Source organism: Carettochelys insculpta, chromosome 20, assembly GCF_033958435.1.
Source record: "Carettochelys insculpta isolate YL-2023 chromosome 20, ASM3395843v1, whole genome shotgun sequence".
Taxonomy (NCBI): domain Eukaryota; kingdom Metazoa; phylum Chordata; order Testudines; family Carettochelyidae; genus Carettochelys; species Carettochelys insculpta.
Window position 1 is genome coordinate 65257 of NC_134156.1, and position 13915 is coordinate 79171.

At 43.7% G+C, this 13915-nt stretch overlaps 1 protein-coding gene across 1 annotated transcript; it reads right to left on the minus strand.

The window, feature by feature from the left end:
* Positions 1-1921: 1921 nt before the first annotated feature.
* GSG1L2 (GSG1 like 2) lies at positions 1922-7715 on the minus strand. The gene is given in 5 exon segments (XM_075014998.1): positions 1922-2222; positions 5375-5438; positions 6089-6136; positions 7422-7589; positions 7592-7715. Coding segments are annotated over 5 exon segments (705 nt in total).
* Positions 7716-13915: the final 6200 nt, after the last annotated feature.

Below are 13915 nucleotides of genomic sequence, written 5' to 3' on the forward strand. Positions count from 1 at the left end.
GCTGCTTGTGTTCTGTTCCTTTTCCTGCTCTTCCTCCCAACAGGGAAAGGTGCAAAACTACCAGCTCTTCCCACTTCCCTACTTTAGAGTTGCCACATCTATGTACAGGGCTCAGAGGGCAGGACTGGGAGTTCTGCTCCTTTCCCCATTGGGAGGGGCAGCAGTGAAAGGAGTAGAATGCTGGCAGTTCCTCCAACTATCATAGCACTTCCAGCACTATGCCCTGGGTCCTAAGTCTGGACACAGAGACACAGCAGCCTGTGGAGGGGCTGGGGGTGGCCAGTAGGGAGTCTTTCCAGTATGCTGCACTGGCTAAAAATAGCAGACATGTATGGACTACTGACCATGTACTGTACCAGCCCACTTGCACCATGGGTTTTACAGCCTGTGCCTTTATAGGCTCAAAACCCTAGCACAGGAGATGTAATGTATACAATGGGAGCTTAATGGATCCATCAGGACACAGAAATTTTCTAGGCGTGGCGCATATTGTATGGTAAGCATGGCTGATGCCTCTTTTTCCCCCCTCAGCTTCTCATTCACATCATTGCTCAGCAAGTAAAAAAAGAGTTTCATGTTTCCAAAGCTGCCTTTTTAGAAATAGGCAAGAATCCACCCAACCATGCAGTCTCTATGTACAGGGATCTCTACATCTGATCAGCTCAGGGTTCATTTTGTCAAGTTCCTTTCTTGACGTAACAAGCTCTATGAGCTTCAGAAACAGGTACAAGAAACTTCTGTAGCAGACAGTTTTGGAATACCTATCTCACAGAGAGTGTTCTTCACTAACCCTTGTCATTTATCAGGTGACCTACTTACTCAAAGGCAAGGATTTCTCTCACTCTTATTTTTCCCCTATCAAATGTAACTGTGGATGTAATAATTATCCACAGGGACATCTAATTTTTAAGACCTTTAAGGAGATCTTCTCTATCTGCTGAGAAATATCCACATTAATTAAATGACTAAGTATAAAAGCATATTTAGACCATTTTAATGTTTTGCCTTTATATTGTTTTTAATAGACCCAGAAGACAACTCCGGAGGTCACTGTGTCCAGTCCCCTGCACTCTAGGCAGGACCAAGTACCATCTTTGACAGATGTGTGGGGTTTTTTTTAAATTTATTTGCCCCAAACAACCTTCTCAAGGATTGATCTCACAATGCTAGGTTTACAAGGCCAATGCTCAAACTACTGAGCTATCCCTTCTGTTCTTAAGTAAATGGAGGCACCCAATCTTTAGAACATTCCCAAGTTTGTATATTTCTAGCGCATCCATTCTTGTCAGTCTCTTTTATATACTCAACAAGCTCTCCTCATAAGGAAATCTTTCTAAGACTTGAATCCTGTCCACTTCTCCTTACAGGTCCTTAAAGAAGGGGGAACCAGAACTTTGCACAGACCTCTGTGCCTGCAGCACCATCACAGCCATTGTAACATGTCAGGTCATTTCACCAGCACTCACAGCATGGGTTTCTCATTCAACTTGCACACCTCCACCCTTTCACTTCCAACTTGGCTCTAGGCATCAAATTCTACCATCATTCTAATGGTGAAAGTAATCCATGTAGCATGAAATGTGCTGAATTTGGCTGGAAGGGTGCATCGTTAATGACAATAACTATTCCATCTCTGGACCAAATTGTAAGCCAGAATCTTTGTTGCCATTGTCCTAATAAGATGGATATAAGCCAGTTCTATTCTGATGTAGTAGTGTCACACACACTTTGTACACATGTAAAGGAGTGTAAAAGATACAGGACAATGGAGAATCTGTCTTATTGCCTTTCATGAACTAGTCTTTCAGAATCAGTTCCCCAAACACTATGCCTCGCTTGATGCATTGATAAAAGCATTATACTTTATGGAAAAATAAAGCATACTACCTGTTCATTTTAATTAATATCTATTGTATAACATTTAACTATACTCATCACAGTTTGGCTGAGGGATATTGTTTAAATCTACAAAGACTGAAATTCTGTCTGGATTATGGATGTCCTTTAACTGATACACCAAGTCCTCTGTAGTGGTATGAAAAGAGCTGACATACATATTCCAAGCTTTCTCTGGAGTTCTAAGATCTGGAAACTTGTATTTATTTTTTAAACTTCTCTCCAGCTTTTTTTGTTTGTGCTTGAATTCCAAAATAGTTTTTGTATATCTGTTAATGGCCGTGACAGAGGCAGCCATACAGCAAGTGAAGGAACTCCCTGCAAGGCTGTCAACAAAAAGGCTTATTAGAAAGTGAAGGAGCTGTTTTCCATCCACATCATACTGTTGTATTGCCAAAACATGTTTTATCAAAAATCACCATTTTTCTTATTTGGCATACAGACTGTTTTTCAAAACGTGTTCCAGCACTTGTCAGACATGCTGGTTGCACACAGTTTAGTTTTCCAAGAAGATCATCTAAATAGATCAGAATGAACTGGTCTACATCTCTGCAGTTATCATTCACAAAATATTGGAATGTGGCTATGCTTTTGGGAAGGCCAGAGCTCATAATCAGGTATTCATAGTGGTCATACATGGTGTAGAAAGCTAACTTCCATTTGTAACCCTCCTGGATATAAACCAAGTTGTATGTACCAGGTGGGTCAAGCTTGATGAAGACCTTTGCTTTAGCAATCCATTCTATAAGCTTACTGATCATCAGGAGAAGGTAAAACAGCATGATTTCCTGGTTGTCTTCAATCTTGACTTAGACAGGCGCTGTATTGTGGCAAATTTGTTGGAGTCAGCATACTACCCTCAAAAGTCTCCACTGACTCTGGGACATATTTCCTCTGCTTGGATGCAGACAAGGTGAAGGCCATAAAGTTTCCAGAAAACCCAAAGATGATCAGTGCAAGCAGGGTACCACTTACTTCAGGTATAGCTAGGACTTGGAGATAGTGGGGAATCTGCTGGTGTAGTTGGTGGTGCTTCAATGATGCACGGGGGCAGCAGAGTGGAACCATCCAGGGAGCTTGATCTCTAGATTAGGTCCAAATGTGAGCTCTCTCCCTGACTGGATGGGGTTGTTTTCTGGTATTACAGTAGCTCTGGAGTTGTGGATGAACCTGATATGAAATGCCCGTTTTCTCTGCAGTGCCATTTGTCACAAGTAATCCTTCTGTTGGTCTGTGATGAATTCCTGTCACTCTGCATGGGATGAGGTCCAGAAGTAGGATAAGGGCACATATTGGTCCCCCTGCATGCTAGGCTATGAATGGTTGGAAGCTTCTTTCTTTTCAAGGCAATGATCAAGCAGCTAAAAGAGTCTGAAGTAGGGTACAAGCTCAGCAAGGTGCTGATCAGAGCTAGATTATCCTTTAAAGTGTCATTCAACCCTCAGTTAAAATTACAGATTTAAGCTAACTCATTCCATGGCATACTGGTGGTCAGTCTCTGGAAGTGGACTGTGAACATGGGGACAGGTCACTAATGCTAGATGAGGAACTACAGGCCCACTTCAAATGTACAGACTTGGTTGAGGGTCATTGACAAGGAGCAGATGAAGTCCTCCAAATGGCCAAGCACAGTGTTAACATATTCCAAGATGGCTGATGCCCAAACTAGGGCTTCTCTAGATAGTGTACTGATAACTGTTCCCACCTGCATCTGATTGTATGGGTTGCAATGGTTACTAAACACATAGCAATCATTAACAAATTGCTCTGACAATGGAACTTTTAACCCACGAGTGTTCCAAAAGTTCCTGGCAGGTGCTGAACCTGCACTTGGAAGGAGGTGTTCTCTAACTTTAAATGGGAGCAATTTTCTTTTAGACGTTCTGGATGCCTTCAGAGTAGGTGGAAGAAAAGAGAGGTGATCTCATGATGCCACTGTCCCTTATTTCTTCCTTATCTTAATCCGTGTCCCTCAGCTCTCTCTTATTTAATTGCTTGTTTACAATTCCCCAGCTGGTCAATGGGTATTTAATGCTACTTTATTGCTTTTCTGTTTTGATAATACACAGACTAGCACAGCTTTCTCTCTGTTACTAGTCTATATGCAAGGTGATGATTTGCTGAAACTAGTCATTCTGTCAAAATACATATATCATTAATGTGTATATAGTTGCAAGATTTTGCAATTTGGGTATTGTTGAGATATGTTGTGAGATGTCGGCTGCTAGTTCTTCAGTGGCACCAAAGGAGATGGCATACTTGCTTAATCTAATTCTTGACTCCCCTGCACCTCTACTCTGATTTGTTCACCTTGATAATTTTTTTTTCTGATTTGGTTCTCTGTACCTTAAATATTGAGTCTGTTCTGGTATGGCTATGGTCTGAAGAAGTGGGTCTGTCCCATGACAGCTCACCTAATAAGTTATTTTGTTAGTTTTTAAAGTGCTACTTTACTGCTTTCTTGCATATAGAATCTTACTTGGCATTTTTGTAAGAAATATCACAACCACATAATTGTGGAACAGAGAGGTTACAGGGTTCTACTCTGTGATACAGACAGGAAAACCAACAGACTTGCTGGCCCCTCAACAAGGGGGGAGGAGTGGCTTTGCTCTCCTGGAAGGGGAAGGACCTCCAACAGAAATTTGGTGCATGGGGTGGGGAAGTCAGCCCTCAGCACCAACAGGAGCATGCCATGCCACCCTCCTCTCCTTCCCCCATGAAGCCCTCAGAACTGCCTGTAGCATACCATGTGGCATTTCTGCTGTGATTTAAAGGGTCTGGAGCTCTGGCCATCAATGCTCCTGTGGTAGCAGTGGCACTTGGGAGCACTGGGTTCTTTTGAATTTCTGGGATCCAGGATAAATGCTCTCTTTGCCCACCTCATTCCCAGAGGACCTGGGTACAGTTTGTCAAATTCATTTTCAAAAGTGACTGGCTCTTTCTAACATACAGATGCTGAAAGGTATTCAGGTGACATTAACATTTTCAAAACCAGTACTCAGCTGCTGCCTAAATCATGTAGCTACTTAAGTCCTCTCAGCACTCATGTTTCCACCTTTAAGCCCTGATGCCACCTGCAATTAGTGAACAGGGTGGTATGTTAATGAATAAAGTTATGTGATGGGTTTGCCTGCAGTAGCAGAGGACTGGACTTCATGACCTAGGGTTATCCTTCTGGTCCTACATCCTGTGTTCTTCTGAGCAGCTCAGAGCCCTAGCTCAAGCTAAAGCCCCAGATATCATCATCATCATCATCAATAACCGTGGGCTCAGCACCCATTGGTGTCTGATGCTTCTCTCACTATTTCCTTCCATCTTTCCCTATCCAATGCAGAGTGGCTTAGTTTCTGTAGACTAGCTCCACACCAGTATGGGAAGCCCTAAATGGGAATCTTAAACTAGGCATGGAAATGCCAATTTCTGCAAAAGGTCATGATCCAGTAGGTATGCTCTGACCATGCTTAAAATTTTATACCTGTCAGAACCCACACCAGGAAGGCTGGAGGCAAGCCACTGAGAGTTGGAGGGCAGTACAGCATCTACACAAAAGACAGCCAGGGTCACAAGGAAACCTATGGTGAGTGCGAGAGAGCTATTAGCATAACCAGGAGAGACATAAATATATAGTTTTGGCTGCTGGGACATGGACTATCTGAGTGGGTGGCCTAGTCTAGGTGCCTGACTCCAAGCAGAGGATCATCAGAGGAAGGAGATGCCTCTCACTGACCTGTTTGCCAGGTGTACCAGGATAGCCTCTTAGGCACCTAAGAGCTTCTCTGCCCTTCTCAGCATTACATGCCAGGCTGGCTTGCTTAGGAGGTCCAGTCTACCTTCCTCATTCCCCAGAATTCCTTTCTTGGGCATGAAATTCTCTCCATGTGCTGTATGGCGCTTACCTTGGTGATGAGGATTTCATAGGAAGGCACACTTTGAGGGGTTAGGCAGTGCAATGCTGAGCAGAGCAATGTCTGAATATATTTAAAAAAAAATTCACATCCAATGCTTTGGAATCCCACCCTTATATCAGGTTTGGGCCTCATCTTGACATTTGGAAAACCCATATAAACCCCCCAAAACCTTCCTAAGAGACTAAGAGGAGATTTCCAAAGGCACAAAGGGGAAAGTACTTGGAAGGGTAAATGTAAAGCCGGAAAGGTATAGCACCCTGAAATAGTGGAAATATATTTACCCTGATCTGCAGGTGGCGTCAGACTGATAAAACTTCTACATTTCTCACCTAAAAGACATATAAAAATTTAAAGTTTAAAATTAAATGTAGAACTAAATGACTATAATGCAAGAAAGGCAAAATGTACTCTTGTATTCAGATTAGCAAGAAAGATTTTACTGAATACATGTATAAACACACTGCTTGTTATAGTTTAAAACTGCCCTTCAGGGGAGCTCTTGTTTTAAGTATACCGTGCACTATATTTTCCTGTCCAAACTAAGTGCACGTAACACTAAACTTATGATAAAAACTACACAAAGGTCAGGACATTCAGAATTCAAGTTCCCAAACAATTGTGAATTTGCCCTTTATTAAATTGGGGTCTTCTGTGCGTGATCATGTACTTATACTGCATACTATACTCGCACTAGATAAAGAGTCTTACTTTACAAAGATCAATCAGCACTTTCAGTTTACTGCAAATTAATTTCATTCTATGCCATCTTGGTATTTAATGTTACTCAGAGTAGTGCTAGATCATACACTTGATAACTATTTATGATTAATAAATGAACAAGTTATTTTTCAGCAGGGAGAAATACATGCTCCTCTATTGTTTAGGAATAAGAGCATCATGATGACAAGTTTCATCTCATTAAGGGGAAGCACCGAGAATGAGGAAACTCAGGAAGAAAATAATAAAGGGATTCTCTTAACAATAAAATGCCATTGCTAGCACCAAACGGGATTCTCTTGACATTTTTTACCTAGGAAACTCTCCTCACATTTCTATAGTATCAGCACAGAATCTATTGTAGATTAACATGATACACACATTAACATCACATTTTACACTAAGAAATGGCACCACCCTTCCTATTTTGCAGTCAGGGATCTAAAGACATTATTTCCATCAGACATGTTTATTTTAAGCCAATTTACTGATATCAGAAAAGTAAAAACAATCTCAAACCTCCTCTCTCATAAAAAAGTTTTTAATTTGCTGCTCTGACTGGAAGAGCAAATCCTGTTAATTTCTAACAGAGGTATTCTTAATCAATTAATGCTCATCTAACCATCCACTGCTAATCACTCAGATTGAGAATCCATACTGCAGTCTGTCATTCTAAACCTCAACAGTTATTTCTAAGGGTTTGTTTGAATGTGTTTCTTTCCGATCCTTATTTATATTTTGGATCTTCTCCTGGAGAAGTAGCACCCTTATGACTATAACTTACCCCCTCAAACAAACATACAGCATTACAGAATCAAGACAACACGGAGCAGGAGATAATCAGGAAACATTTTGGCTGAACAGTTTTTTAAGTAAATTTGTCTGGTTGTCACTCACCTTCCCCATTAACAATCTCCTCACACGAATACCAGATGCCAGCATGAAACTTTCGGTCAATGAACTTGTCATCGCCTGTCTCCCAAATATACTGAACGGCATTGCTATTGTTCACATCAGAATTACTGAGGCGAATGCAGTGAGCCCCTTTCCCCTGATCTGTACAAAAGGTTTTGCAACTTTTCTTGTGCCTTCACACCAGCAACTGCTGCTAAATGCTGTAATGGAGAACATTAGAGAGACAAAACCGAGCAAGAGTGCTGCTGAGGCTCTCTGCCATCTGTCCATGCCCATGACTGAAATCTGCTTACTTTCAGGACCAGCACCGGTGTTAGTGTATGCTGGAAAAGTCAGTGATAATACTTTTCATCTGATTGTATGGGAAAGTAGCCACGAAAATTCACTATTCAGTTATGTATTCCCATAAGTGAATTGTACCAGTTGGGTGGCTAAGACAATATGCAGAAATAAGAAGTTCCTTGTTTGGCAAGAAAAAAAAATCAGACACAGCAGATCTGTTAAGCCAGTGAAACCAGTGCAGAAAACGTAAAGGGATGAAAGGACACTAGAAGCACGTCTGTTGAATCACAGGATTCAGGGAGCTATCTCAAACACAGGTGTGTGATACAGACAGCATTCGTGACTAGGGAGGACAGCTCAGGCTTCAGAACATCTTGTTAAATTTAATACTGGTTACGGCAGGAATAAATGCAGGGATTTCCCCACACAGCTTGCTCTGCCCCCCAGCCTCTCCAGAGGGTTTACACCCTCACTCTGAATTTCCTCAACACTCCCCTGCTTGACAGCTGGTTACATTGCTGTGATGCCCAAGTGATCACTTGCACCTGGTGTTTGGTTGCAACTCATTTGAATGCTGGAGTAATGAAGTTACATGTAATTTAATAGGAATTTAGTTCCCCTCTTACGAGTCTGCCTCAGAATGGTAAGTACCAGTTAACCTGCCTTCACAAATGCCCTACCCCATCCCACGAAGACAAGCCCCTCCAGCCCCCCCGTCTCAAGTGCCAGGCACCCCCCAACTGAATGCCCTCTCGCTTTCTCAGAGCTAGGTAGCCCCATCCCCCCAACTGGCCAGGTACCTCCAACCCCGCCCCCAACTGAACGCCCTCCCCTTTCCCAAGAGCCAGGTACCCTCAGCTGTCCTCTCAGGTGAATACCGGCGAATTACTAACCTGGGGCCGCAGGAGTCACTCCAACTAAAGCCACGCAGGGCCGCAGGCACTAAGGCAGCGGGAGCCGCGCGACTACCAGCTGGAGTAAGCGCGGGAAAATCCGCTGCACGTGTGCGGCTCTGCTGAGGCGCATTTCAGCACCCCACGCAACCCCGAACTAGGAGCGCAGCTGAGCCCCCTTACAAAATGGTGGCGCTGGGGGAAAAAAGTGCTCGAATGTCGCTGAGTGGTGTTCCGGCAGGAAAAAAAAGCCTTACCAACTACATAAGCAAGGAATGTGTTTGCGTCTGTCATAAACGGAGCTTGAAGGCTGCTCTCAGTGTTGTAAACTGCTTCCGTGGAATGAAGTTTAGTGAAGCAGTGCAGAGACTCCAGCTTTTGTCTACAGCACTGCTTGAAGTGCCGTTCCTTCACTGCCTCAGAAAGTGGAAGATCTGGCCAAGGTACAATCTAAACTAGTTAAGAGGTGACCTTTCTTACACCGTTACCGTAAGAAACCCCCCAATCCCTTGTTCAGGTGGCTCTCTGCCTGAGATTCCCATAGTTAGCAACAAGTATGCATTCTATATCTAGTCCAGTACTTTGGGTCCTGGGGCCTGCCGGCAACATCATAGACTTCCACCGTTTTCCAGCAGCCTTGATTAATGCCTGGTCAATTGACTCAGCATTCTTCCTAGTCCCAACTATCCCCAAAAACATGTTTTGTTTTGTTTTTCCTGAAATGCTAAGTTTTGTTCTGTATGAATCAGGGAATGTTAAGACTTACAGTTTTTAATAACTAAAACTTAACAAGCTAGTCTGGTTTCAAGATCCTCACCGCGTTTCCTTTAAAATGGCTGCCTGAGCTTCTTGGCCAGGACCTATTCTTCTCTTCCTGCTGCAATCAAAGGGGCAAAAGGGTGGATATCTTTGTCTCTGATAGGTAACTTGGAGTTTCCTGGCCCTCTTCTTTTACATTCCAATGAAGCATTGAAATGGATTGTGATAGGAAAAAAAATCCTCTATTTCCAGCTGGAAAATAGGCAACATGGTAACTGTCTTGAAGGAACAGCAACTAAGGGTCCTGTGTCACCTTACAGACTAACAGAAAAGTTTTGAGCGTGAGCACAGACTCACTTCATCAGATACTGTGTCTTGAAGGAAGTTTCTTCAAGCTTCTTATCAGCTGGAGCTAAAATGCAATTCTGTTTAGTTCCTGCCTTCTGTGGTGCAATTAGAATAACCTTTAGACATGTGATTGTCTGTCTTCTTCCTGCTGTTTGTAATGTGAGGTTTACCTACACACTTTGGTAAAAGTACTATAGAAGTAATTTGTAGGTGGAGAAGTTGTGCTCCTTTACTAGAGTGAGGTAATTCCTGTTTGGCTGACAAACACATTTTTAAAATTATAATTTCTGTTTTTATCTGTAATTTATCCGTTTGTTTTTTTTTGTGTGATCCATGAGCCTGTTAGGGAGCTATGACTTCAAAAGACTCATTGGGGGGGAAGTAGAGGTGAGTTTGTGTCTGGGTCATTGTTGCTGGGCAAATTTAGCACTCCAAACTTCTGCAGTTAGCTGTGATAGTTTTGGGCATGCTCCAATAGTTCATTGTTGCTGAAGTTAGACTCCATGAAGACAAGTGATCCGGGTAGTTGCATTGCCTTGTGCCTGTGTGTTGAGATAAGAGATGCTGAGCCCAGGAGCATAAAGCAGGTTGTTTCCCCTGATTCTAAACCTTTAAACCTTTTTGCATCAGGATTTTTCAAAATCTGTACACTTAATAGTGATTTCAGCAAAGGAGGAGTCTGCCTGGATTACAAGTGAAGATTCCTGCTGGGGTGATGTGGGTGGGATGGGACATGAAGAGGCACAGGGACCCAAACATCATGGGCAAAAGGGGTAAAGTTTGCCAGCGCAGTGTGCCCAGAATTACTGGGAATCCAAGGGAACTAGCAGGGGGCCTGATGCCTGGAGTCCACTGGCAGTGGTAGGAGAAGCAGAGCAACATGGCACCAGCTCACACTGCTTTCCCAGTGTTTTGCTTGTGGGGAGGGACAGGACTTCCCCTGCATTCACTGGTGGGGAGAAGAGTGACACACCCAGCAAGCAGAACAAGCTGTGGGGGCATTACTCCACTCACCCCAGCTGATCAGCCCCCCTCCGCCCACTAGTCCCTCAGGATGTGTTTCTTAGTGGAGGGAGCTGGGGGGAAGAGGTGGTGTGGGAGCAGAGCAAGGGTGGGAAGAGGCAGGACGGTTGTCCAACCCTTCTCCAGGCTGTGCCTGTGGGGAGTGTTACGTGACTACTGGCCCCCATGTCTCCCCAACCATTCACCCCTGATTCCTGAAAGCAAGTGGAGAGAATGTTGTTTTTGTCTCAGCGGACAATACAGTTGGTGACCAAAGACTCCAACTGAGGCTTGGATGAATGTCTGCTAAGTTTTGGAAACTCAGGTTCTTATCACTATGTCTCTGTGGATACTGACCTGTTCAGATTTTAACTTTTCTTTATGTGTAACAATGAAGATAATGTCTGTGAATTATAAAATAGCCATGTTATGCTGTAAAATTAGTTTATTGTGGTGTTGTCGTACAGTTTAATTAAATTCATTTTGTTCCTTTTGTGACTTGAGTGTGGGGTATGAAGGTTGGGTGGAACTGAGTATGGTTCATTGTGCTGATCACCACAATTTACAATGGACAGTAATTTGCAGTAATTTTCTTGTATATCTACCTGCCTTTGTATTTCCACTAGTCTTTAAGGTGTTACAGAACTTCTTGTTATTTCTTCAAATGTAAATAAGCCAATCTCATAGAACTGGAAGGAATCTTCAGAGGTCATGGAGTCTAGTCCCCTGCCCTCACACCAGGACCTATCACCATCCCTGACCAATTTTTTTTTTTTTTTTTTTTTTTTAAATCTGCTTGCACCAGGTATTTTAAAAGCCTCCCTCACAACCCTGGGTATAGCAGGTCAGTGCTCAAACTACTGAGCTATCCCTACTAGCATGTCTTGTTACTGTAATTTTCCCCAATAAGAGCAATGAGATTCCCTCCATATGGCAGAAGCTGTAAAAGATGCTGGGAACACTTCTCTTGCCTCTTTCCTGTGTTAAGCCCTCTCTGCTTAAACATCTGGAGTACAGGCTTTGCTAATGGGAATGATGATACAGAAGGTTACTTTTGTGGCTGGTTTGACTTATGGGAGAATAACCATCAGCATTTTGGGATGTATGTGCCCTATTTCTCAGAATTGTGGCCTGAATTTGGTATTCTTAGTTATGATTAGGAAGAAGTTTCAAATGATGTCTGTATGTTGTCAAGGTTTCAGACCCATGCAACAATGTTGGGAGAATATCAGCTTGATAAGCAAGAAGCTTGATGTCTGTTCAAATGTTGTGATCTTCAAAAGCCCTGTGCCATAACTGTTGGATTTCTGCATCAGTATCTCCCTTGGAAGAGCAATGATTTCCAAGGTAAAGGAAATGGTCAACATTCTCCAGTACTTCTGCATTTACATTCATCCCTTGCTATACGAGCACAGTTGCTTCCCAACTTTGTGCTCGTAGGCGAAAACTCATAAGAGGGATGCTAAATTACCATTCAAATACATGTAAAAGTCTCTGGTTCCAAGTGCTCCTAATTTGGTGAAGGAGTGGCAGCATGTGGCACTGTTTTTGAAAGGTATGTGAACCTTGGGTTGTCGGGGGTTGGAGAGGGTTAAAGTCTGGGAGCAGTTTGGTGCCATGAGAGGGAGGAAGGGTTAAAACCTGGTGGCAGGTTGGGTCTGTGGGGTGGACAGGGGGCATTAAGGCTGCAGCAGGTTGGGTCCTTGGGGAGAGCGGGTGTTAAGGCTTGGTGGGTTGGGTCTGTGGGGGGGGTTTCGGGCTGCTGCAGGTTGGGCCCATGGGGTGGATGGGGGTGGTTAAGGTGCCGGCGGGGGAGTCAGGCTGCGGTGGATTGGGTCTGTGGGAATGGTGGCAGGCTCGGACTGCAGGGCTGGCAGGGGGTTAAGACTGTGGCGAGTTGGGTCTACAGGCTGGTTTGGGGGGCATGTCTGGCTGTGGTAGGTTGGGGCTGTGGGGCCAGCGGGGGGGGGGGATGGCAGGCTGCGGCAGGTTGGGGCTGGCGGAGGGTGAGGGGGGTCAGGCTGTGGTGGGTTGGGCCTGCAGTGTTGGTGGCGGGGGATGTCAGGCTGCGGTGGGTTGGGTCTATGGGGCTGGCGGGAGGGGCCGGCTGTGAGGGGTTGGAGCCATGGGGAGGGGGAATAAGGCTTATATTAGCGGGGCTCAGAGTTCACTCATCTAGTGAACATATGTCTCTCATTTTAGTGAGTACTTGTAAGTAAAGTGCTCATTTAATGAGGGATGAGTGTATTTTAATTGATGGCGCACGTGGTACCCCATTTGGAGAGGGCCGATGGAGCACTCTTTTTTTTCTTTTTGATGTTGAGCATGAGACCAAGAAATGTGTAAGCATCAGCAAAAACATTCAGGATAGTTTTAAATATCTCTCAGATACTGAAGTTCCGTGATAGATTAGGTGGAAATTTTACTCTTAGCTTTCAGTCAGCTAAACCAGAACAGCTTTCCAGCCATTCCATAAATGGCTTCAATTCCAGCTGGGAGCTTCTCAGCAATTAGGTAAAGAATGACTGCAATAAAAACTGCAAGCATGGTTGGAGTAATGATGCAGACCTGTTTGTACTTTGAAAGACTCCCTCTAGGGAATCAATCATTTTATATCTGTCTTCTAAAGTACAGTCCAGAGTGCGTGGCAATTCACTGAATCAAAGGCTTTAATTAGAGCAATGAGCGCCATATACAGTGGCTGGTTTTGCTCCTGACACTTTCAGTGCAGCTGCCATGCTTGCTACAGAGATCATATCCACAGTTCTGCAACATGGTCAGAAACTACTCTGTGACTGATAAAACTTCTTCTGATGAGGGCAGAAGGTGAGTTGCAAAGATCTGTGCCACAAATTTGCTTGGAGAAAGATACCACGATAGTTTCCACAGTCTGCTTTATCCCTTTTCTGGAGGAGAGTGAAAATCAGGTTTTCCCTCATTTCACTGGATATCTCCTCCTCTGTTCAGATTTTAAGGATGAACGTGTAAAGCTGGCAAATTTGTACAGGTCTGCCATTTTCAGAGATTTCAGTGGTGATTCCATCTGGATCTGCTGCCTTATTCTCTGGATCTTCTCCAATTTCTCCACATCTTTCTTGAAATGTGGTGCCCCAAACTGGACATAATACTCTAATTGAGTCCTAATCAGTGCAGAGTAGAGCAGAAGAATGACTCTTCTTGTCTTGCTCACAG